A 26438-nucleotide genomic window follows, 5' to 3' on the forward strand; every position below is an offset into this window, starting at 1 on the left:
CAGCAGCAGCACTGAGGACGTCACGGTCAGCGCTCTCCTCGTCAGACGTTAGGTCACGGATAAACCCTTTAGGGTGCACAATTTTATTCTAATTAAGATTTGCTGAGTGACCTGTTAGGGATCTCTAAAAATCGTCCAGAAATTTGAATTGCCTTCCAATCCAACATCTTAAGGACCTTCAAGTACTATAATAAGCCATTTATAAAGACCTGATACACATCATGTATCTGTTAGACTTCCATAATGCTGAAGCGCACAGGTTGAAACCTACATCAACAGACTGTATAAAATCCTGAAGTCTCATATTCCTCGTACTCTTTATGGTTAGTTCCTGTTCCTTGCTAACATTATAGCAGCTGTAAACAGACCTTCCCTCACCAGCTGATCTTTATTCTTTCTCTAAGTTTATAAGACATGAAATCACAGCTTTTATTTATTTGTAGTTACAGAGAAACCATGAAGAAATGTAAACTCCTCTGTCCTGAAGTCAGAATTCTTACAAAGCTACAGCTTTACCTCAAAGCGCTGACACTGGAGACTCCTTCCTTAACGATTAAACACTTTTTAAAATCTGTTCATGTTGAGTGTCCACAGTAAAGTCCTTGTGATTGTGCAGTTAATGAACACTATTCAACAACCTTCTGACCAATCAGAATCCAGAATCCAACAGTGTAAACTTGAGAGGAACACAGTAAGCATGACATCATCATTTTGGTCCTTCATGATGAAGCAGCATGACGTGTCCACACGAGTCGGAGCTGATGAAGGGAAAAAGGAAGGACTTCCGGTGGAACAGGATGGAGGAAGAAATTCTCTCAGCTCAGTTTGTGCAATATTTCTGCGCCTCAGTGCTGTTTGTTCAGGAGAGTTCAGGAGAAAGCGTGGAGCTTCGGCGTGATCAAAGTCCGGCTTTGTTCGGTGCTGTGCTCAGAGATGAGCATAAAATTAGATCATCTTTGGTGGGAGCGCCTCTTCTTTTAGCTTCTGTCATCCAATGTCACAGGCAGAGTCAATTTTTACCTCTAATCACCGTCACATTTGACTCGACGCTCGATGTGTCGCTGTTCTAATAGCTGGGAGACTCATACGGAGGTCCTGCCGTGAGCGCAGAGCCTTCATTACGTTACACAAGCCAGGTTTTTTCCTTTCTCTTCACTCGCCTCCGCACAACGTTGCGGTTGAAGAGCCGAGGCCTGCCACTGACGCCATCAGGAGCTGAATTAAGCGTGATGTTTTCACCCGGGTCCTGCTGGGAGCTTTAACCGGCACTGAGGTGATGCCGCCGCCGCCGCTGATTCCACAGCAGGACGAGTTTGAGAAGCTTTCAGGAAGACAGATGCAGTGACTCACGGTCAAGCTGCAGACTTGCCGAGAGAGAGAGAGAGAAAGAGAGAGAGAGAGAGAGAGAGAGAGAGAGAGAGAGAGAGACGTCTGCTCCGGCTGCTGAATCTCTCTTTTTTCCCCGACACTCGGGATGTCGAGTGCGCCGCCGGATCCAGGCATCAGAGTAATAAACCTTAATGCTGCCGTACAGCACAGAAGAATATACGGCGTGAAATAATCACAGCTTTGAATCCAATCCAGGAAAGAAATTCAGCACGAGTTAAGAACAGATATCTAGATATTTTTTATTTTCTTTTTGCTCATTTTTCAGTTATTTCTCTTTGAGTGTGTCTTTGTGTCTACATTTTTTGTTTGGGTTCTTTTCACATTTTTTTGGATAATGCTGCAAACCCTTGAGATTGCTAATACAGAGAACTTTTTTTTTATTTATTTATTTATTTATTTATTTATTTAGTAATGTGGATATCATCTCTAAATGACCTTGCCATTGGTTCTGGACTTCGTACATTTTTCGTCATGAATCAAGGCTCAGAAAAAGAAATGTAAATAAATAAAATAAATAAATAAGAATATTTTTTTAAGTCTTAGCATCATAAAAACTTTTCAATGCTAAAACCACCTAGTTTTATTTATTAAACAAGAACTAACACAAACCCTGGGCTACTCGAGACTTGTGTCTCTGAGATCATTGAGAGTTTTCTGCTACATTCTGATGTCTGATGCCAACGTTAACTGAAGCTGGTGAGATGTTCCTGAGCTGGTCCTGCATGAGGTTTATGCGTGTTTATAAAACATATTCCAACCAATCGGAATCCAGAACTTGACGGCACTGTTGGGATCCATTTTTAACAAAAACAGCAACCTGAAATTCAGATCAGAATCACAAACACTATCAAAAGTCAGGCTGACCTCATTATAGTGTGATTTACATAACCGCAATCCCTGACCACACCCCTGACTACACCCACTGGCATGTAAAGAATTCCTGAAGAATTAAAAAATGGCTTAATTACACTGAGGGGAATTGAACAGTTTTATGGAAACACTATGTTTGTAGAGGAGAAGGAGAGAAAGACTTTGTACGGAGAGGAGGAGAGAAACTTCGTACGGAGAGGAGGAGAGAAACTTCGTACAGAGAGGAGGAGAGAAACTTCGTACGGAGAGGAGGAGAGAAAGGCCTCGTACCTTCCAGCACGGTGAGTTTGGCGCTGGTGTTGATTTCTCCAGCGCTGTTGGTGGCTGTACATTCGTAGATGGCTTCGTCTCGGTGCGTACGCAGGGGCTGGATCCGCAGGACGGAGCCCGAGCCATCATCAAACTCAATCACCTGAGAGAGAAAACACAGAGAGCTGAGTCATCATCCAAACACCCCACACACACACACACACACACACACACACTTCAGCAAGTGAAAAAAGAAGACGAAGATGAAGAAGAAGAAGACGAGTAAACAGGAAAGAAGACAGGATGAAAGATACTGCACTTGGAAGGTTATGAGATTATATTATTAATGTTTCATTAATTTTTTTCTTTAGTTCTTTTTTTGTTGTTTTTTTGTTATTCAGCTTTCGAAACGCACCAGAAAACAGAGTAAAATAAAATCAATAAACAGAACGGAGGAATGTAAATAAACTTCATCACACTAACTGTTTAGTTTTTTCCAGCTACGGATACGCGAGCATTATACGTTGGTTACAATCATATTGATATTTGCTTTATTTTAATCATAAATAATCATAAATAACGCTGTTGGAATTGAAAATCTTATTGTTTTAGAATAAAAGTAGCCAATCACTGAACAGAGTCCTGACAGCCAATCAGAGACCAGTCCTGACAGCCAATCAAAGACAAGTATTTTCACAGCAGAGTTCCTGACCACCACACAGTTGTTTATTGACCTGAAACTGCACACGCTCCAGTGCTTTATTCCTCTTATTCTACAGCCACATGCCAGCGGTTACACTTAACATACAGAGTGGTACTTTTTATCCACTTACGGTTACCTCAAAGCGCTGAGAGCTGACTTTCTTCCCCTTTTTCATCCACGTGATACGAGGTTTGGGTTCTCCGATCGCCTGGCACACAAAAGACGCTACACCACCCGAAATCCCCGTCTGGTCCTCCGGAGTCTTAATGAAACTCGGCAAACCTAGAGAGAGAGAGAGAGAGAGAGAGAGAGAGACAGGGAGAGAGAGAGAGACAGGGAGAGAGAGAGAGAGAGGGAGAGAGAGAGAGACAGGGAGAGAGAGAGAGACAGGGAGAGAGAGAGAGAGAGAGGACATGAATTAGTTCAACTTGAGTGTGTGTGTGTGTGCGCGTGTGAGTGTATGTGTTTGCGTGTGTGTGAGTGTGTGTGTGTGTGTGAGTGTGTGTGTGTGAGTGTGTGTGCGTGTACGTGTGAGTGTGTGTGAGTGTGTGTGAGTGTGTGTGCGTGTGAGTGTGTGTGCATGTGAGTGTGTGTGCGTGTGAGTGTGTGTGCATGTGAGTGTGTGTGCGTGTGAGTGTGTGTGCATGTGAGTGTGTGTGCATGTGAGTGTGTGTGTGTGTGAGTGTGTGTGTGTGAGTGTGTGTGCGTGTACGTGTGAGTGTGTGTGAGTGTGTGTGAGTGTGTGTGCGTGTGTGTGTGTGTGCATGAGAGAGTGTGCGTGTGAGTGTGTGTGCATGAGAGAGTGTGCGTGTGTGTGTGTGTGCATGAGAGAGTGTGCGTGTGAGTGTGTGTGCATGAGAGAGTGTGCGTGTGTGTGTGTGTGCATGAGAGAGTGTGCGTGTGTGTGTGTGTGTGCATGAGAGAGTGTGCGTGTGAGTGTGTGTGTGTGCGTGAGTGTGTGTGTGTACGTGTGAGTGTGTGTGCGTGTGAGTGTGTGTGCGTGTGAGTGTGTGCGCGTGTGAGTGTGTGTGCGTGTGTGTGCGTGTGAGTGTGTGTGCGTGTGAGTGTGTGTGCATGTGAGTGTGTGTGCGTGTGAGTGTGCGTGCGTGTGAGTGTGCGTGCGTGTGAGTGTGCGTGCGTGTGAGCGTGTGTGTGAGTGTGTGTGCGTGTGAGTGTGTGCGTGTGTGTGCGTGTGAGTGTGTGTGCGTGTGCGTGTGCGTGCGTGTGTGTGCGTGTGAGTGTGTGAGTGTGTGTGCGTGTGAGTGTGTGTGTGAGTGTGTGTGTGTACGTGTGAGTGTGTGTGTGAGTGTGTGTGTGTGAGTGTGTGTGTGTGTGTGTGTGAGTGTCTGTGTGTGTGTGTGTGTGAGTGTGTGTGTGTGTGTGTGTGAGTGTCTGTGTGTGTGTGTGCGTGAGTGCGTGTGTGTACGTGTGAGTGTGTGTGTGAGTGTGTGTGTGTGAGTGTGTGTGTGTGTGTGTGTGAGTGTCTGTGTGTGTGTGTGCGTGAGTGCGTGTGGTGGCTAAACCGGTTTTGTTTTCCACATGTTTTAGTTCAGATCAAGCTACAACATGTCTGTTCACACACACACACACACACACACTCACACGCATACACACACATACACACACACACACACACACACAAAACAGGTTTCACAGCGATGTCTGTACAGGTGAGGCAAGATGGCAACTTTATTTGTAGAGCAATTTCTACACATGTGGTTAAGTGACCAGAATTAAAAATGCAAAATAAAAAAAATAAGAAAAATAAAAAATAATGTAAAAATAATTTTTAAATGTACAATGAACAATAAAAAATGAACAAATAAATACATTTAAAAAAATAAATAAACCAGTGTCAATATGGTATGAGAAAGATAAAAAAAATAATATTAAGCACAAAAACACAAGCACAAGAGGAAGAATTATACAGAAATTAAAAAAGTAAAAATATTAAAAATTAAATAAAAACTAAATACAAATTATATATATGTATATATATATACACACACAAGAATATAAAATACAAAAAAACACGAAACTGTAAGCAAATAAATGTGGAAATAAGAAGCTAAAAATAAAAAGAGAATCTGAAAGAGGAAGCTGTCCTCCTACTAAAATTCCCCTTTTTTACTTCCATTTTTTAATAAATTTCTCATTAAATCTAAATATGAAAAGCATCATTCCTCAAATCCTCACCTTCCACTGTAACGTGTGTATCACATTTTTTTCACCCATGTGTATGAACTTTTTTTACTCATTTTTTTGTATATATATATATATATATATAAATTTAAAACGGTCAGCTCTTGTGGTCAGTCAGCGGTGATGGATGTGGCGTTTACGCTCCAGATTCCTGCTGGTACACGCCCCATTTCCCAGCTACTGGAATTTTTTTTCAGCCATCAGAAAGCATTTCATTTTCTGCCTCTGCGCTGCTGAATTCTGGACTCTGATTGGTCAGAAGAGGAGATTCATTTTCTATAACGTCTCTGATACGTTAGCGTTGCCATAGCAACAGCTGATTGACAGGGACTTGTACAGCTCTGACTTACAGCATTCATTTTCTGATTAAATAGTGATATGGTGAAGTTTTCTATAAGACCTTTAGAGTTTAGGGAAGAAGATACGCGTGTGTGTGCGTGCGTGTGTGTGTGTGTGTATGTGTGTGTGTGTGTGTGTATGTGTGTGTGTGTGTATGTGTATGTAGAAAGTAAGCGGCTCTCGGAAGCTCGACTCAAACCTCCTGACGTTGTCACTGAGAAAAACGGCCGTGCCCTTCTGCTTTTATGTATCTGCTAATAAAAGGTCGCAGCAGCCGCGGCAAAGGAACAAAATCGATAGCTAGTTAACATAACGTAGTGCCTATATGAAGAGCGCCGTGATGGAAACTAGCGGCGTTAAATCATCAGCAGAACCGATACGGCGACATGACCTTGATGTAGGACGTCAGGTCGACTGCGGAGCCGGGAGCTGATGCCACCTATGTGGGTCTATTCTTTCCAATCCAGAGCGAAACCCCTCTGACCCTGTGGACCGCTGGTCAGACTGACATTTAAATGACATTTACGCGTTGGTTTCCCAGGAAGCGAGCGGCATCGCCACAGCAGCGCCTCATAAAAGTGTCTTTTATCTGTACGGTCATCCACACCATGCCTCCACAGCTACAGCCCGATTCTCCCAGCATGCCTTTCACTCCGCATGTGTCTCCGTACTCACCAGAGCCACCCCCCCCTCCCCTCCAACATGCTGTTTTTTATTCAAACCTAATTAGCAGGCCTGAAAGGCCGGGGCTCGTTAAGCTCTTCAGGGCACATGCTTCACGTTAACGTACGGATGGAAAACCCGCTGAAAGGACGGATGAGCGGATCAGAGAGGTTCTCACGGAAGAAAGAGCTCTTTAAGGGATGATGAAAACACATCCTCACCGCGCGGCGCTAATCTGATTACACACAATGCTGTCCTCTGAGGTGACCTCTGACCTCCACCGAGCCGGAGTCTGCGTCAATGTTTCGGCATTAAGGAAAAAAATACAAAGCGCCATTTGTTCCTTCAGGTTGATCGGATGCGCATAATGCCGTGCGTTTACTTATAACACGTAAAAAGCGTTTTTTATGCTACTACATGCTACTGTTTACTAATAAAACTTTAGTAATTTTTAGTTACACATCCACACAGTTTCTGTTCCTAATATTCAGGCCATTTTTACAGTAAAAACTGCTCCAGCTTCCGTTCCAGACAAACGGATTTCCAAAACAAACTATCATTTTTTTTTAGCACAAATGTGTCAGTGAATCTTTACGTTTGATTATGATAATGTTCAATTAACGCAATTGCAGCATTAATGATGACTCATTTACATTAGAACTATACTGGGTTGCATTGGTTACTCATTAGTGAGCAATTAAGTCGAGCAATTTGCCAGCGGTTACATTTCATTCCTTTATAGTTATACTTAACGCTGCAGAAAACTAGGTCTGTGAGACAAAGTTGCTCCTTTTACTTCCTTTACATTCTAGCAGCCTATTATCGCTCGTTCCCTGCTCACCTGTCTCTCCTGGAGCTAATACGACAAAACATCACACTCACATCTCATCTGAGGACCCGGGATACATCAGAGCTGCTGAGTAATTCTGATGGAGCGTCTGATGTCCCTCATGGGCTCACAGGAAATCTCGAAACATTGAGATGATACGAGGAGGAAACTTCTACATTGATTTTTCCTCTAAAAGAGATCTGGAGAGATCTGGTCTTTTTTCCAGCGTGACTCAGCGTGACCGAGTTAAAAGTTTCCAACCTTCACGACGCGGATCACACACCTGGACGCCACCCACTCGTGATGCCAGGGCGGGTTCCTCATTCCTAACCGGCTGTTTGGTCACCAGAGGCGTAAAAATGAGCTACCGGCGCTATTCCCAGACGATTCCTCCTCCCTCGGCCTCTTTGATCTGATACCAAGTCGAGGTTGGAAACTGAAGATGATGATTCACGTCTTTGAAAAGCCCACCACGGGCACCGTTTAAAGGCTAAAGTAACGCTAAACCTCCCTCTGCACGGGTCATATGATACGCTTTACCTCGATTAGCAGGAAGCACTTTTTTTTCCTTCATCAGACTCGTCAAAGATGCATGAGCGAACACAGAGCTAATGCTTTCGGTAAGTGATTTTCTGCTGGCTGCATGGCCGGGTGAGGGGTGTGTTCGCTCCCATCAGCCGGAGTAACAGTATTTACTCTTGATTTGTGTCAAAGACGTGGACGCTGAACAGCAACGCTCGAGGATACTCTAATCATATCAGGAACGTCAGGAACGTGGACCGAAGGCCGTCAATCTGTTGCAGGGCTACTTGATGCTACTTCAGATTTGTCCACGGTTACAAGACGGATCTCCTTTGCATAATTTACTGTCTTGAAGCTAAAAGATGGATAAGTGCGAAAAAATGGCGAAAAATGTCAAATACTTCAGAAAAAGTCTGCCAGGATGATATATCACGCTCTTTCATCAGTGGAGCGGAAATCCTGGAGGTTATTACCGTAATGCTCTTCACAGTGGGCGCAGTGGAAATGCGTAATTGCATTCCCAGTTTATGTTCTGCGCCATTCTGTTAAATAATTCACCCAACCCGGAAAGCTACATGCTCGACAGACGCCTTTCTCGGAGATCACTTAGAGAGAAGCTTTTCTCTTTTTTCCCTGCGTTTATCAGCCTGTTTATTCGTTCTCTCTCCCTCTGTTTATGCTCACATAATGGACCCGAGATAATACGAAAATCAAGAAAAGTGCCATTAACGTTCCCCGAGCAGTAACACAACACTTTTCCCGCCAGAATTTTCATATAAATATTAAGCGGATCCATTTAACAAGCTGATAACGGGCCACGGGATTGAGAAAAATATTGTTATTGAGCTGATTAGGCAAGATAATGTGACGTTAATTGGAAGCAAAAGCCTTGGAAATGGGGCAGAATTACATTAATGGAAGCGTTTGGCTGAAAGGACGGCGGCCGATAGCATCAAATCATCAGACACATTTCCACTAAGTGCACCAGTGAAGGGGTAAAAAAATAAATAAATAAAATAAAATAAACCCTGGTAATCTATTATTAATGAAAAGGAATGGGCGTCTCTCTGGTTTGGGTATCGATTCCACATACACTCCTCGCATTGACTCGAGCGATTAGTTTCCACTAAAGCCGAGTCTCGCTCTGGTTCTTTCTGCTCTCCAGCTTCCAAAAAGCAGATACAGTGTCCTTAAATTAACTCTGTTTTTAAGGATCTGCACATGCTCAGTTCAGCACACATGCCACGGATTATAAATGTGCGTAAGATGTGAATGTCGACGTGTGTCGGGCCACCTGTTCCCACACCTGTGGCTCTGGCCAGTTTAAAGGGGCCCGTCAGCCTGCGGAACCATCTGGGAGGTCAGGATGTGGCTTTTCTCCTTTCTCCACTGACCCCTGACCCCATCAAAGCTCCTCGGAGCATGCAGTAACCCTAGACCTTAAAAGCTCAGGCTGTCAATGCACAAATGAGGCGGTCTCATGGAGCAGGACCAAAGGGAACCCACCACCACCTCTGCCTCCTCCTCCTTTAACTCCACCTCTTCTGCCAACATCCTCTCTTCTTGCATCATCAGCATCTTATGGACTTATTACTTCTTATAGGTTATTTTCAGTTACAAATACACATCTGTACCCTTTGATTTATAACTCTAATCACGGTTTATATCACAGAACATCTGCACAGTCATCATGTTAACCTTGCATGACGTCCAGATACTGCCTCCGGTATTCCGTCTATGCCACGTAGGGTGTATTTACTTACGTTCACATCTACCATCCTGTGCATCTTCTGCCATTCTATTCACCTTTTACCGAAGCTGTACAGTTATCTGATCGTGTCCTACGCAGTCATACAGTTGTGAGCTAGCTCTTCTGCGATCCTGCTCATGTAGCGCATGTCTGCTGAATTTCACCCTAATCCCACAGGCTTGATATTTCATCGCAAACCCACAGGACTTGATGAAGGCGGACTTGACTTGACATTTCAAGACAGGAACTCCAGCAGAGATACCTGTGTGTGGGTTTTTTTCATTAATCTCCCCCTGCAGAAAGGCATGATGGGAGATGTTCCCCGTGTCCTGGAGAATCTGACAAAAATCAACCCTCAAAAAGGAAACTTGGGATGAATCCAAACGACCTGGTTATGAAAGCTGTAGACCAGACCGACGCTGCCGATGGTTTCGTTGTTAGCAGTGTTTGTTAAGTTGTAGGGTTTCCACATGGACAAACCTTCATTTCTGTGGGAAGATTTCAACAGGCACTAAGACCCTGGAATGTACCAGGTCGTGATGAACGATACAGGAATTCAGAAACAGGTTGGAATTCAGTCTGGGTTGTTGATCTGAAGGTTGGGGTTCAAGCCCCAGTGCCGCCAATCTGCCACTGTTGGGCAACTGAGCGAGACCCTTAACCCTCTCTGCTCCAGGGGGCACTGTATCGTAGCTGCCCCTGCACTCTAACCCCAATGTCCTCAGCTGGTATATGTGAAGACTTCCACTCTGCTATAATATATGAGTAATGACTTCTTTTTCTTCTTCGTGTAGCAATTCAGCAAGAGCTTTCTGACATAATGTAGGTATCATTTTTTAAATGTTTTACTTCTGCTGATTTGACAGTTTTCTACTTGCAAAATATTAAAAATGTATTTTTATCCCCAGGCTTTCTGCTAGTATTTTTTTTTTTGCAGATCATAAAGGTTTATTTTTAAATTCTGTTCAGGAAACTTACACATCACGTACCACAGAAATGTACTGAAACTGATCACTAAATTTAAAAAAAAAACCCGAATAATTTTGTGATGCTAGTCCAGTCCAGCGCTACCTGTTACAGAGCTAAGAAACCCTGGTCCGTACTGTACGTGTGTATATATATATAGAGGTCACATATCGGGCTTGATTAAATATGCCTTTTCATCTCAGCTGAAATATTAAACAGTAATGACGAGGAGTTTATGGACGTTAAAGCTATTGAAAGCTGTCAAAACCGGATTGAGAAGACTCGGGCTAATCTTCTCTGGCAAAATCTCAATTACTGTTCTGTCAGGACCCCGAGGCATTTTTCTGTCTTCTTATATTTATTAGTTTTATTCAGGTACTCTGCTCTACTTTCACCCATCGATCTGTAAGTGCTGCTCTAGCTTAGCCTTATCCACATTAGCCTGAAATGTAAAGGGTATTAATAATTCATTCAGTTAGATGTTCTACAAGAAAACCGCACGGGGAAAAAAAGAAAGAAAAAAAATGCAGGCAACCTTCTGGTCAAGGTGAAAAAATAAAAAATTCCCCAAAAACTAAACATCACGTTCTGATTGGCTGAACAATCCAAACGGACTCTGAGCCTCCACAAAGCCAGCGAGCGGAAACATGTGGTCAGCGAGGCAGAGCTAAAAATTAAAGAGGCATGAAATCAGCAGATTGGAAATATTTGCGGAGGTTAAGCGAGAGTGATCAGCTTGTATCTCGGGTACGGATCAGGTCGTTCACCCCGGGCGTGGCATTACCCAGAGGCACGTCGACGGCATAAACGTGAGTGGCTGAGCTTTATTGGTCATGACCTGAACGTAATGTGTACTAGCCTGACATTTCCCTCCAAGGATACTTCGAGTCAATAGAATGTGGCTCTGAAATGCACCCCGACTACCGTCCGGTTCTGTCCGAGCGACGCTGCCCAGAAAAATGAGCTCCGGAAGTCCTTGTCAAACTTTTTCTTTTTTACACGGTTTGATTCTGGAGTCATTCCTGGAAGATGTGCCAGGCACTTATTTTCACCCGCGTGTAACATGTAGTGACTTTCTGTTGTCACTTCTGTTATAGCAGCTATAAACTAACGGTCTTTCCCTCACCAGCCTCTCGTTATTAAAACAAAAAATCAGCTTAGAAATAAAACTGCACTGTCCTGAAATGCCCCAGGGTACACTGACACTGGAGACTCCTTCCACAAACCCTAACCCTAGTCTCCTCACAAAAAAATCTACCAGCAAGAACTGAACGTCAGAGCTGCTGTTAAAGCTGTAGTTCAAATGAATCAACGGCTCCTCACCAATCAGAACACAGAATTCACTCGCAGAGCATACGATAAGGCAAAACCAGGGAAAGTATGATTTTTATACGCAAAAAATTCTTCAACTTGAAGAATATTTTTTAACCATATTAATTTCTTTATTTGTTTTTTTCCTCTTGCAAATGTCCTTAATGCACCGCCATCGTCTCATACGGAACAGATTAAATAAAAAAAAACCTTATTATCTCTAAGCATATGTCTTATTCATTTGTTATTTTTTTCATTATTTGAACTTTTCCATTTATGGAAGAAGAAAAAAATCCGCTGGAATATTCAGCATCCCGCTCAAGATGAAGCCTCCATCCTTCCTGTTTTCGCTCGGGATAAATGATATTAAACTTCGCTTCTGATACAAACCAATTTTCTTCCTTCCTGGGGAATGATCTCGGTGTTGACTTTAAACAATAAACAGAGGAATAAAAACTCTGCTTCGCTTCAGCTCCATCGGTCCGATCCGCATTCGATACATATCTGATGGATTCATCACCTGGGAGCACTGGACTGGGAGACAATCCCAGAGGATGATGGGAAACAGAATGGAAACATGGACAGGTATGAAAGGAGGAGAATGCAGATCCCATCAGCCCTCATTACCTTCTGCCACCACCCCCCACTAATGACCTCGCTAACTTTATTAGCATTGCGCTGGAGTTCAGATCTCCCTGAGAGACCTGAGAGCGCTTCCCCTTCGTCTGATTCGAACCCCGAGCGACTCGGACAAATGGAATTATGGGGCTTTGGGGATCCAAACCTAAAGCCCCGAGCCTGACAGGACCATTAATTATTAAGTCGACGTAAAGGGTCTGGCGTTAGCGAAGCTTTTATCCGAACACGGAACAGAGCGAGAAGGAAAAGAGTCAATACTGCAAATGTAATTATAGAAAGCAAGAAAGCAAGAAAGAAAGAAAGAAAGAAAGAAAGAAAGAAAGAAAGAAAGAAAGAAAGAAAGAAAAGAAAAGAAAAGAAAAGAAAAGGTTTGTTCCTCTTGGTTTGTTCCTCTTGGGGTTAAAACACTAAAACAGCTTAAAGGTTCAACGTGAAAGAATGAAGAATGGTTTGAGGTTCGATCACAAAGAACAAACCAGCAAAAGAACCTTTAAAGGAAAATTTTTTAATCTATTTATTTATTTTTTAAAAAGATCTATCAATCTAGAGCTCCTGTATCTTCCTCTCAGGTTAGGGTTTTTTTTTAAAGAAACTTTTACTTGAGCTGCATTTCAATTCCCTTAGAATCCAAATAAATGATTATGTAATTGTATAAATATTTAATTTTCTTATTCTTTTTATCTTTTTTATTTTTTAATGAAAAAAGGAACTGAATCTAGAACACACTGCAGGATTTGTAGTCTGGTGTGAAAGTCTGGTACGGAGAAAATTTACGATTTTATATCAAAATAAAGAACAAATCTATTTCTAGCTTTTTTTCTATTTACAGAAAAACAAAAACACTCATGTGAATAAGAATTTTTTTTAAAAACCAGTAAAGAAGTCTAAAAAAAAAGAGAATTTTCTATAATACATCTGAGATATTTGTGCAATATTTTTTTTTAATGTAAATGTATTTTTATGTAAATCTCTAAACTCTTGAATGGTCTAATCAGGTGCTCCATATTGTTTTAAAATATTTTTTTAGTTTCTTAATTAAAAACTAAAAATGCTTGAATTCGTTTTTAATAAACTAAAAATTAATCATTTTATTTTTTTCTTTAGGGGAAAAAGGCTAAATTTAGAATAATTTTACAGTTTATTTAACTAAATAAAAATTATATATGTATATATATATATATATATATATATATATATATATATATATATATGTAAAAATATTAACTATGAATGGAGCTATGAACTTTAAATAAATAAATAAAAAAAAATAAAGGAGATTATTATTTGTAAGATTTGCAGAGAGATACAGAGCATTCACTACAGATAAGATCTTTTTATATTTAAATATTAAATACCCTGTGTAAATAACGTTTGGATCCCCGAGCTCCAGCCTGCGTTTTATCACCGTGAATAAAATTCCAGCGAAGTCATTATCTCCGGCACGACATCCATCCTGCTCCTTTAACATATTGCTGCATCAATCAAAGAGCAAAGCGCGACAGTGACGAATGTCCGGAAATGACATTAGCTGTCGGAAAAGCTCTCTGATTTACGACGAGGGTAAAACGGCTTGGAGCCGGCCGCCTGCCAGAGGGTTCAGGGCAAGTTAATGTCTGGGTGGAGGTGAACCCTCACACTGTGGAACACCTACGTGACCTGAGGAGCGTAACCTTATCACAGTCTGCCTCGGCTGCAGAAAAGAAATTATTTTCCTTTACGAGTCCACCTATGTATACTGATTAGTGTTTGTTTGTTTGTTTGTTTATCCTGACGTTGAAGCAGCGTCGGGGCGGTCAGAGTCTCCGGGTCCCCAGGTGGACGTCTGCGAAGCGTATGGTGTTTAAACGTCTGCACAGAGAACAAAACGGACACAACGGGAAAATCATTCTTTCTAATTAAAAGTAAACGTATCAGCGATGGAGTGGCGCTCGGGATGTAATTCTATTTAGCCCACAGCTGTGATCTCCAGCCCTGGAACGAGGGAGAGAGAGAGAGAGAGAGAGAGAGAGGGAGAGAGAGAGAGACAGAGAGGGAGAGAGAGAGACAGAGAGGGAGAGAGAGAGAGACAGAGAGGGAGAGAGAGAGAGAGACAGAGAGGGAGAGAGAGAGAGAGAGAGAGAGAGAGAGAGGGAGAGAGAGAGAGAGAGAGAGAGAGAGACAGAGACAGAGACAGAGAGGGAGAGAGCGAGAGACAGAGAGAGAGAGAGACAGACAGACAGACAGACAGAGAGAGAGAGAGAGCGAGAGACAGAGGATGGACGGATGCATAAATGCAGAGGGAATAAAACAGCGAGTGTGGGACGTGGAGGCGTGTGAAACGGGAGAGCGAGGGGTCGCCGGAGGTTAATGATCAGAGATTAATGGCTTAATTATGCTGTGAGGAGGCAGAGATCCAAACGCAGAGTCTCAGCCGTGGCCTGCATTCAGCTACAACATCAACATCAACATCCTCTGTCCTTCACACAACACTGCCCATTAACTGTGTGTGTGTGTGTGTGTGTGTGTGTGTGTGTGTGTGTGTGGTCTATTACTAAATGTCTCATTCTGTTCATTCAGTCGTAGATAACGGACAAATAAATTCAACACACCGGTCAAAGTGAGGAGGAGATCGCTCGGGTTCCTGTCTCTCACATCGCAGGAATTACTATTTATTTATTTATTTATTTATTTATTTATTTATTTACTTACTTACTTACTTACTTATTTATTTATTTATTTATTAACAAATACTTTTTATCTGTTTATAGTTACATTTCACACATGTTGTGAAGCTCCTGTGTTTACAGCTTTGTCTCTGACTCTGAAACTGGAGACTCCTTCCGGAAATCTTACATAATAATTTTTATTTTTTTTTAATCAAATGGAATCCATTTTGCGTTTTTATTTTCGTCAGATGATAACGCCAGGCTTAACGAAGGAAAAACCTGAAGTAAAACTTTCCCTGAAAAGCAAAGTAAAGTTGTGTAGGTGTATAGAAATGTACTTTTTTTTTCAGTTTTGTTTCTAAAATAAAATTACATTTTTTTTTAAATTAAAATTAAATAAAAATAATAAAATTTAAAAAATACAAAATATTTTTATTGTAAATTAATGAAGAAAGTGCAGTATTGTTTAAACATTTTAGATGTTTTTCTTAAAAAAATAAAAAAAGAGAAAAGTATAAAAACTTAACAAAGTAAAAGAAATAAACTAGTTTTTTAAATAAAGAATGGATTTGCCTTTGTGCTCAGAAGTGAATAAATGCTCTCACATACTCCTTATAGCTTATACTCCGAATAGCTTCTTGGAAAACTTTCTTTTCCTTTTAATTAAAAAAAGGAATGCAAAAATTCCCAGATATATTTAAATGTCTTTAAAAAAAAAAAGTAAGAATACTTAAATAAATATTTAGAAGTGGGTTTTTTCCGTTTTTTTCTTTGTTTTTGCTGACGCATGAGTGCAGCAGGTATGGCGGAGGCGCGTGAGAGGAGCTGGATGTTTTTAAAGCCGAGTTGGTGAGGTGGAGCTGCTCCACCCTGAACACTGGCTCCTCCACCATATAATTCAGCTCCTGATTACAGACAACAAAACGCTAACACCCGCTGTTTGTGGTCTCTCCTTTTCCATCCTGCGCTATTCTTAGCATTTAACTCGCTTAGCTCGGCGTGCGGGACGCGTTTACGACAGAGCTGAATCATCAGAAACGCTGCATGCGCTCATGCCGAGGCCCTCAGAACGTCCGGCGCTGGACGTGGGAATAAAGCGCGCGTTGGGGAGAAGGCGGAACAACACGGACGTGAATAATTATTAATAATCTGATGAGCTAAAGGTGAAGGGGACGGAACCTTCGTCCACCTCGGACCACGTCCAGAAACGTTCACCTACAGAGCGATGGGCTTCAATACAGTGGTTAAAAAATGATTTTAAAAACAGATCAGAGTTTCTCACAGTGCAGCCATGTAGAAAAGACAGAAATATTAACAAATATATATATATATATATAAAAATAAACAATACAAGATGCAGCTTTGCTGAGAACAAAAGGCAGAACAAAACCAGTAGAGCCACATTTTCTTGACTTGACGCTTTTGTTTGTAAGTTGAGAACAAAATGGAGGTGCGTCATATTTCTCATTAGTTTTATCAAAAAGAGCACTCATTTCTAAAATGTCTTTTAAATAAAATACTCTTTGTGCCAAACGTTTTTTTTTTTACAATTTGTTTTTGAGACTTTTATTTTTCTTTAATTAACAGGATTTAATTTTAAAAATAATATTTTTTGCAATGCAGCCTTGCATGAAATTTCTTCTCAAATTTTCAACATAAAAACTGCTACAGAAATAAAGCTTTTCATTATCTATATTAAGAACATTTCAGTCATTTTGTACAGATTATAATTCTATTTTTATATAAAAGTTTATTTCTCTGTATTATAGTTATATTATATTTTTTTATTCTACACTTTAGATGAAGGTTGTACATTTTAAATTCTACACAGTATATGAACAATATTTACGTTAATATTTATAAATTTCTTTTGTATTCTTTATGACTTTATTGTAAATTTTAATATTATTAGTTTTACGTAAAAGCTCGAACATTTGACGAGAAAACATTTCCTTCTCCGTTTAATTTGCCTGTAGTGATGTCACAAGTCTGAGCTCCAGATCTAACGTGGTCACAGGAAGCCGAAAAACAGTTACAGGAAGTAGAAATCTGGTTACAGGAAGCCGAACGCCGGTCACACGACCAATTAAACGACTCGACTGAGCCAAAACCACGACTGGGCTCCGAAACCATCAACATGTGTGTTCAGACTCTTTAAAGCTTAAAGACGCTAACGAGGAAAACGAAGCTGCAGCCAGACTAGCAATCACAGGGGGCCAAGCACCAGGCAGACGTTTATCAACACCCTATTATTAGCATTTTGTGGTTAAACTTCAAGCAGCGAGTCTATTTTCAGCTCTATAATTAGAGCATCTTTGTAAGGAGTATTTATACGTGAACTCTGAGGCGTTTCTTTTTATTTTACTGGAAACATCCTGGGTCTTAATTCGTAGTCTTTTTGGGTTCTTTTCAAATATTTAATACGGTGTCTATTTAAACCAAACAAATCAAGCAAGCGTGTTTCCTGAGTCAGAGTAATAGAGTAACAGGATTCGTATTTTGTTTTAGTTTTTGCGATTTTCTTTGACCATTAAACAAAAATTGCACTTTCTTCTTTTAAAGCACATTTCGGTTTTAAATCTAAATATAAACAGATCAATAAACATATCCAGATACAAATGTATGAATATTAAACAAATTTTAAAAATATTAATCAATAATTCATTAAAATATAAGAAACCAGAAAAGTGCTCAAGAATAATCAGGAGGCAGAAAGGGGGGCCAAAACTTTTGCACCATTATTCTTATATAAACATAATAATATATAAAATATATATTAAATTATATATAAACAAAATTCTGATTCCTTTATTTGACTTGTTCTTTAAAGGTGGCATGAAGTAGCAGTAAGTATTAGTATTAGAAGTCTGAGGCTAGAAGCTAGCTAGTTTCTAAGCATTTAGGTTTTTATTTTTTATAATGTGAACATACAGTAACCACGGAAACACATCAAAACAGTCCGGAATGTCAACATTAACCTCCGTTATGTCGGTAAATGCCTCGGGAAAAACGGCTATTTTGCTACGATCACAATTTAGTTACATTTAGCATCAGCCGCTAACCCGATTTCCACCATATTGGGGCTGTAAATGGATTAAGAACACATTCTGGGTTTTCGTAACAGTTTTTTTAATCTTTCGGTTCATAAAGTGAAGAGTTTAGACATCAGACATTTTCAGAGGCGGTGTACTCACTGTCGGCGTGGGAGGGAAAGGCCGCGCAGCCGAGCAGAAGCAGGACAGAAAGCCAGCGAGGCGTCAAGGGCACTGAGGGGCAAATATGAGGCACCATGTTCCAGGTTGGTACTTCTTTTTCTTCCTCCTCCTCCTCCTCCTCCTCCTCAATGCCGCTCTTTCCTTCCTCGCTCTTACGCAATCATAGGCTAAAACCTAAACCAAACAAACCAAAACAACACACGATGTTTATTCAGAGGAAGTCGCGGGTTAACGAGAAAAACAAACACTCGTCAAATTAGCGTCAAAAAGCTAAAATCAACAGGACACCAGGGAGCAGGACAGCAGGGGGACTTAACCCCTGACCTTAACACACTTTAGGATATTAAAGCGACCACACACAGATGGCACACACACACACACACACACACACATACACACACATACACACACAAAGAAGTACCTGATTTTTTTAATGCATCGTTCATAGTTCTTTTGACTTCCCTTTAAAAAAATAAGTAAACTTTTCAATTAACACATTAAATTCATCATTTAAAAATTTCGTAAAACAAAATAATTAAATTAAATGAAAATAAAATATTATTCGTAAATATTATTAACTACAAATGCATACAATTACAATTTAACCTAAAATTAAATTACTAAACAATTAAATAAAACTATTAATGAAACTTTAGGAAATAATAAATAAATAAATGAATAAATAAATAAATAAATAAATAGACAGTGGAAATGTCTACAAAAATTATTCGGTTTATTATATTTCAAGTTTCGGCTACGTAAATAAGCTAACACTGTCAGTGAGGAAGAGCTGTGGAATAAATATAAATTAGCCTAGCTTCACAGAATCCAGTGTGTTTAATTCCGTGTTAATTAACCGTGTCTATGTGCGCTAACCAATCGTTTTTTTCTCAAATTTGGTATGCAAATTTGTTTGTAATTGTTTAACGTTAGTGATGTTACCATATCTCGTTGCTTGACGTAACAAAGCGGTTTACTCTGTTACTGAGTAACTTCTTTGTTCTTCGGTTACATTCCGAGCATGCTAGCTTAGGCTTGTCAGCTAATTAGCAGGAGTTGATGTCGGACTTCCTTGAATTTTGATACGCTGCTAATGAGAACGTTTTAGCTTATAGTCCAGTGTTGTTTTAAATAGGATAACAGGAAAGTAAGTTTAGGTTGAACAATCTGTACACTGGCAGGCGTTCCTCAAGTATCGGTACTCGGCGTTTACATATTCAGGTTTATTTATTTGATCTAGAGGATATATTTGTTGCCATATGGCTGAGTGGAGTGTAGGAGGAAAGGATAAATGAAATGAAGAAAGAAACTGATGAATATAGCGCATTAGAATATGGAGATTTTTGAAAATTGAGTCTAATGCTGCTGGGGTTTGCAGTATGACCGTGTCAGTGTGTGTGTCAGTGTGTGTGTGTCAGTGTGTGTGTGTCAGTGTGTGTGTGTCAGTGTGTATCAGTGTATCAGTGTGTGTCAGTGTGTGTCAGTGTGTATCAGTGTGTGTGTGTCAGTGTGTGTGTGTCAGTGTGTGTGTGTCAGTGTGTATCAGTGTATCAGTGTGTGTCAGTGTGTGTCAGTGTGTATCAGTGTGTGTGTGTCAGTGTGTGTCAGTGTGTGTGTATCAGTGTGTATCAGTGTGTGTGTGTCAGTGTGTGTGTGTCAGTGTGTGTGTGTCAGTGTGTATCAGTGTGTGTGTGTCAGTGTGTATCAGTGTGTCAGTGTGTATCAGTGTGTGTGTGTCAGTGTGTATCAGTGTGTGTGTGTGTCAGTGTGTGTCAGTGTGTATCAGTGTGTGTCAGTGTGTGTGTGTCAGTGTGTATCAGTGTGTATCAGTGTGTCAGTGTGTATCAGTGTGTCAGTGTGTATCAGTGTGTGTGTGTCAGTGTGTGTGTGTCAGTGTGTGTCAGTGTGTATCAGTGTGTGTGTGTCAGTGTGTGTGTGTCAGTGTGTGTCAGTGTGTGTCAGTGTGTATCAGTGTGTCAGTGTGTATCAGTGTGTCAGTGTGTATCAGTGTGTGTGTCAGTGTGTGTGTGTCAGTGTGTATCAGTGTGTGTGTGTCAGTGTGTATCAGTGTGTCAGTGTGTATCAGTGTGTGTCAGTGTGTGTCAGTGTGTATCAGTGTGTGTGTGTCAGTGTGTGTCAGTGTGTATCAGTGTGTCAGTGTGTATCAGTGTGTGTGTATCAGTGTGTATCAGTGTGTGTCAGTGTGTGTGTGTCAGTGTGTGTGTGTCAGTGTGTGTGTGTCAGTGTGTATCAGTGTGTGTGTGTCAGTGTGTATCAGTGTGTGTGTGTCAGTGTGTGTCAGTGTGTATCAGTGTGTGTCAGTGTGTGTGTGTCAGTGTGTATCAGTGTGTATCAGTGTGTCAGTGTGTATCAGTGTGTCAGTGTGTATCAGTGTGTGTGTGTCAGTGTGTGTGTGTCAGTGTGTGTCAGTGTGTATCAGTGTGTGTGTGTCAGTGTGTGTGTGTCAGTGTGTGTCAGTGTGTGTCAGTGTGTATCAGTGTGTCAGTGTGTATCAGTGTGTGTGTCAGTGTGTGTGTGTCAGTGTGTATCAGTGTGTGTGTGTCAGTGTGTATCAGTGTGTCAGTGTGTATCAGTGTGTGTCAGTGTGTGTCAGTGTGTATCAGTGTGTGTGTGTCAGTGTGTGTCAGTGTGTATCAGTGTGTCAGTGTGTATCAGTGTGTGTGTATCAGTGTGTATCAGTGTGTGTCAGTGTGTGTGTGTCAGTGTGTGTGTGTCAGTGTGTATCAGTGTGTGTGTGTCAGTGTGTATCAGTGTGTGTGTGTCAGTGTGTATCAGTGTGTCAGTGTGTATCAGTGTGTGTGTGTCAGTGTGTATCAGTGTGTCAGTGTGTATCAGTGTGTGTGTATCAGTGTGTGTGTATCAGTGTGTGTGTCAGTGTGTGTGTCAGTGTGTGTGTCAGTGTGTATCAGTGTGTGTGTATCAGTGTGTCAGTGTGTGTGTCAGTGTGTGTCAGTGTGTATCAGTGTGTGTGTATCAGTGTGTATCAGTGTGTGTATCAGTGTGTGTGTCAGTGTGTATCAGTGTGTGTGTCAGTGTGTGTGTCAGTGTGTGTCAGTGTGTATCAGTGTGTATCAGTGTGTGTCAGTGTGTGTGTGTCAGTGTGTATCAGTGTGTATCAGTGTGTGTGTCAGTGTGTGTGTCAGTGTGTGTCAGTGTGTGTGTGTCAGTGTGTATCAGTGTGTGTATCAGTGTGTGTCAGTATGTGTGTCAGTGTGTTTGTCAGTATGTGTGTGTATCAGTGTGTGTGTGTGTGTCAGTGTGTGTGTGTGTCAGTGTGTGTGTGTATCAGTGTGTATCAGTGTGTGTCAGTGTGTTTGTCAGTGTGTGTGTGTGTGTGTCAGTGTGTGTGTCAGTGTGTGTATCAGTGTGTGTGTCAGTGTGTGTCAGTGTGTATCAGTGTGTGTCAGTGTGTGTGTCGGTGTGTGTCAGTGTGTGTGTCAGTGTGTATCAGTGTGTGTCAGTGTGTGTATCAGTGTGTGTGTCAGTGTGTGTCAGTGTGTGTGTCAGTGTGTATCAGTGTGTGTCAGTGTGTGTGTCAGTGTGTGTCAGTGTGTGTGTCAGTGTGTGTCAGTGTGTATCAGTGTGTGTGTCAGTGTGTGTCAGTGTGTGTGTCAGTGTGTGTCAGTGTGTGTGTGTCAGTGTGTGTCAGTGTGTGTCAGTGTGTGTCAGTGTGTGTCAGTGTGTGTCAGTGTGTATCAGTGTGTGTCAGTGTGTGTCAGTGTGTGTCAGTGTGTGTGTCAGTGTGTGTGTCAGTGTGTGTCAGTGTGTGTGTCAGTGTGTGTATCAGTGTGTGTCAGTGTGTGTCAGTGTGTGTGTGTCAGTGTGTGTGTCAGTGTGTGTGTGTATCAGTGTGTGTGTCAGTGTGTGTGTCAGTGTGTATCAGTGTGTGTCAGTGTGTGTGTCAGTGTGTGTGTCAGTGTGTGTGTCAGTGTGTATCAGTGTGTATCAGTGTGTGTCAGTGTGTATCAGTGTGTGTCAGTGTGTGTGTCGGTGTGTGTCAGTGTGTGTGTCAGTGTGTATCAGTGTGTGTCAGTGTGTGTGTCGGTGTGTGTCAGTGTGTGTGTCAGTGTGTGTCAGTGTGTATCAGTGTGTGTCAGTGTGTGTGTCAGTGTGTATCAGTGTGTGTGTCGGTGTGTGTCAGTGTGTGTGTCAGTGTGTGTGTCAGTGTGTGTGTCAGTGTGTATCAGTGTGTGTCAGTGTGTGTGTCAGTGTGTGTGTCAGTGTGTGTGTCAGTGTGTATCAGTGTGTGTGTCGGTGTGTGTCAGTGTGTGTGTCAGTGTGTGTCAGTGTGTGTGTCAGTGTGTGTATCAGTGTGTGTCAGTGTGTGTGTCAGTGTGTGTGTCAGTGTGTATCAGTGTGTGTATCAGTGTGTGTGTCAGTGTGTGTCAGTGTGTGTGTCGGTGTGTGTCAGTGTGTGTGTCAGTGTGTCAGTGTGTGTATCAGTGTGTGTCAGTGTGTGTGTCAGTGTATATCAGTGTGTGTCAGTGTGTGTGTCGGTGTGTGTCAGTGTGTGTGTCAGTGTGTGTCAGTGTGTGTATCAGTGTGTGTGTCAGTGTGTGTCAGTGTGTGTGTCAGTGTGTATCAGTGTGTGTCAGTGTGTGTCAGTGTGTGTGTCAGTGTGTGTGTCAGTGTGTGTGTCGGTGTGTGTCAGTGTGTGTGTCAGTGTGTATCAGTGTGTGTCAGTGTGTGTATCAGTGTGTGTGTCAGTGTGTGTCAGTGTGTGTGTCGGTGTGTGTCAGTGTGTGTGTCAGTGTGTCAGTGTGTGTATCAGTGTGTGTGTCAGTGTGTGTCAGTGTATATCAGTGTGTGTCAGTGTGTGTGTCGGTGTGTGTCAGTGTGTGTGTCAGTGTGTGTATCAGTGTGTGTGTCAGTGTGTGTCAGTGTGTGTGTCAGTGTGTATCAGTGTGTGTCAGTGTGTGTGTCGGTGTGTGTCAGTGTGTGTGTCAGTGTGTATCAGTGTGTGTCAGTGTGTGTGTCGGTGTGTGTCAGTGTGTGTGTCAGTGTGTATCAGTGTGTGTCAGTGTGTGTGTCAGTGTGTATCAGTGTGTGTGTCGGTGTGTGTCAGTGTGTGTGTCAGTGTGTGTGTCAGTGTGTGTGTCAGTGTGTATCAGTGTGTGTCAGTGTGTGTGTCAGTGTGTGTGTCAGTGTGTGTGTCAGTGTGTATCAGTGTGTGTGTCGGTGTGTGTCAGTGTGTGTGTCAGTGTGTGTCAGTGTGTGTGTCAGTGTGTGTATCAGTGTGTGTCAGTGTGTGTGTCAGTGTGTGTGTCAGTGTGTATCAGTGTGTGTCAGTGTGTGTATCAGTGTGTGTGTCAGTGTGTGTCAGTGTGTGTGTCGGTGTGTGTCAGTGTGTGTGTCAGTGTGTCAGTGTGTGTATCAGTGTGTGTGTCAGTGTGTGTCAGTGTGTGTGTCAGTGTATATCAGTGTGTGTCAGTGTGTGTGTCGGTGTGTGTCAGTGTGTGTGTCAGTGTGTGTCAGTGTGTGTATCAGTGTGTGTGTCAGTGTGTGTCAGTGTGTGTGTCAGTGTGTATCAGTGTGTGTCAGTGTGTGTCAGTGTGTGTGTCAGTGTGTGTGTCAGTGTGTGTGTCGGTGTGTGTCAGTGTGTGTGTCAGTGTGTATCAGTGTGTGTCAGTGTGTGTATCAGTGTGTGTGTCAGTGTGTGTCAGTGTGTGTGTCAGTGTGTATCAGTGTGTGTCAGTGTGTGTGTCAGTGTGTGTCAGTGTGTGTGTCAGTGTGTGTCAGTGTGTATCAGTGTGTGTGTCAGTGTGTGTCAGTGTGTGTGTCAGTGTGTGTCAGTGTGTATCAGTGTGTGTGTCAGTGTGTGTCAGTGTGTGTGTCAGTGTGTATCAGTGTGTGTCAGTGTGTGTGTCAGTGTGTGTGTCAGTGTGTGTCAGTGTGTGTCAGTGTGTGTGTCGGTGTGTGTCAGTGTATATCAGTGTGTGTCAGTGTGTGTGTCGGTGTGTGTCAGTGTGTGTGTCAGTGTGTGTGTCAGTGTGTGTGTCAGTGTGTATCAGTGTGTGTCAGTGTGTGTGTCGGTGTGTGTCAGTGTATATCAGTGTGTGTCAGTGTGTGTGTCGGTGTGTGTCAGTGTGTGTCAGTGTGTATCAGTGTGTGTCAGTGTGTGTGTCAGTGTGTGTGTCGGTGTGTGTCAGTGTGTGTGTCAGTGTGTATCAGTGTGTGTCAGTGTGTGTATCAGTGTGTGTGTCAGTGTGTGTGTCAGTGTGTATCAGTGTGTGTCAGTGTGTGTGTCAGTGTGTGTCAGTGTGTGTGTCAGTGTGTGTCAGTGTGTGTCAGTGTGTGTGTCAGTGTGTGTCAGTGTGTGTGTCAGTGTGTGTCAGTGTGTATCAGTGTGTGTGTCAGTGTGTGTCAGTGTGTGTGTCAGTGTGTATCAGTGTGTGTCAGTGTGTGTGTCAGTGTGTGTGTCAGTGTGTGTCAGTGTGTGTCAGTGTGTGTGTCGGTGTGTGTCAGTGTATATCAGTGTGTGTCAGTGTGTGTGTCGGTGTGTGTCAGTGTGTGTGTCAGTGTGTGTGTCAGTGTGTGTCAGTGTGTGTCAGTGTGTGTGTCGGTGTGTGTCAGTGTATATCAGTGTGTGTCAGTGTGTGTGTCGGTGTGTGTCAGTGTGTGTGTCAGTGTGTATCAGTGTGTGTCAGTGTGTGTGTCGGTGTGTGTCAGTGTGTGTGTCAGTGTGTGTCAGTGTGTATCAGTGTGTGTCAGTGTGTGTGTCAGTGTGTATCAGTGTGTGTGTCGGTGTGTGTCAGTGTGTGTGTCAGTGTGTGTGTCAGTGTGTATCAGTGTGTGTCAGTGTGTGTGTCAGTGTGTGTGTCAGTGTGTGTGTCAGTGTGTATCAGTGTGTGTGTCGGTGTGTGTCAGTGTGTGTGTCAGTGTGTGTCAGTGTGTGTGTCAGTGTGTGTATCAGTGTGTGTCAGTGTGTGTGTCAGTGTGTGTGTCAGTGTGTATCAGTGTGTGTATCAGTGTGTGTGTCAGTGTGTGTCAGTGTGTGTGTCGGTGTGTGTCAGTGTGTGTGTCAGTGTGTCAGTGTGTGTATCAGTGTGTGTCAGTGTGTGTGTCAGTGTATATCAGTGTGTGTCAGTGTGTGTGTCGGTGTGTGTCAGTGTGTGTGTCAGTGTGTGTCAGTGTGTGTATCAGTGTGTGTGTCAGTGTGTGTCAGTGTGTGTGTCAGTGTGTATCAGTGTGTGTCAGTGTGTGTCAGTGTGTGTGTCAGTGTGTGTGTCAGTGTGTGTGTCGGTGTGTGTCAGTGTGTGTGTCAGTGTGTATCAGTGTGTGTCAGTGTGTGTATCAGTGTGTGTGTCAGTGTGTGTCAGTGTGTGTGTCGGTGTGTGTCAGTGTGTGTGTCAGTGTGTCAGTGTGTGTATCAGTGTGTGTGTCAGTGTGTGTCAGTGTATATCAGTGTGTGTCAGTGTGTGTGTCGGTGTGTGTCAGTGTGTGTGTCAGTGTGTGTATCAGTGTGTGTGTCAGTGTGTGTCAGTGTGTGTGTCAGTGTGTATCAGTGTGTGTCAGTGTGTGTGTCGGTGTGTGTCAGTGTGTGTGTCAGTGTGTATCAGTGTGTGTCAGTGTGTGTGTCGGTGTGTGTCAGTGTGTGTGTCAGTGTGTATCAGTGTGTGTCAGTGTGTGTGTCAGTGTGTATCAGTGTGTGTGTCGGTGTGTGTCAGTGTGTGTGTCAGTGTGTGTGTCAGTGTGTGTGTCAGTGTGTGTGTCAGTGTGTATCAGTGTGTGTCAGTGTGTGTGTCAGTGTGTGTGTCAGTGTGTGTGTCAGTGTGTATCAGTGTGTGTGTCGGTGTGTGTCAGTGTGTGTGTCAGTGTGTGTCAGTGTGTGTGTCAGTGTGTGTGTCAGTGTGTGTCAGTGTGTGTGTCAGTGTGTGTGTCAGTGTGTATCAGTGTGTGTCAGTGTGTGTATCAGTGTGTGTGTCAGTGTGTGTCAGTGTGTGTGTCGGTGTGTGTCAGTGTGTGTGTCAGTGTGTCAGTGTGTGTATCAGTGTGTGTGTCAGTGTGTGTCAGTGTGTGTGTCAGTGTATATCAGTGTGTGTCAGTGTGTGTGTCGGTGTGTGTCAGTGTGTGTGTCAGTGTGTGTCAGTGTGTGTATCAGTGTGTGTGTCAGTGTGTGTCAGTG

General features: G+C 42.5%; 1 protein-coding gene across 7 annotated transcripts in view; it reads right to left on the minus strand.

The window, feature by feature from the left end:
- Positions 1 to 26438, minus strand: part of ptprfb (protein tyrosine phosphatase receptor type Fb) — a 172440-nt gene that overhangs the window by 84464 nt on the left and 61538 nt on the right. For all 7 annotated transcript variants that reach the window (XM_058418582.1, XM_058418585.1, XM_058418588.1 and 4 more), the window contains exons 2-4: positions 18272 to 18466; positions 3348 to 3493; positions 2530 to 2671 (exon numbers count right to left, since the gene is read on the minus strand). In XM_058418582.1, coding sequence (XP_058274565.1) covers positions 2530 to 2671; positions 3348 to 3493; positions 18272 to 18368 — 385 coding nt within the window. In that variant the 5' untranslated portion in view covers positions 18369 to 18466. The remainder of the gene's footprint in view (positions 1 to 2529; positions 2672 to 3347; positions 3494 to 18271; positions 18467 to 26438) is intronic.

This window comes from Hemibagrus wyckioides, linkage group LG20 (assembly GCF_019097595.1).
Source record: "Hemibagrus wyckioides isolate EC202008001 linkage group LG20, SWU_Hwy_1.0, whole genome shotgun sequence".
Taxonomy (NCBI): domain Eukaryota; kingdom Metazoa; phylum Chordata; class Actinopteri; order Siluriformes; family Bagridae; genus Hemibagrus; species Hemibagrus wyckioides.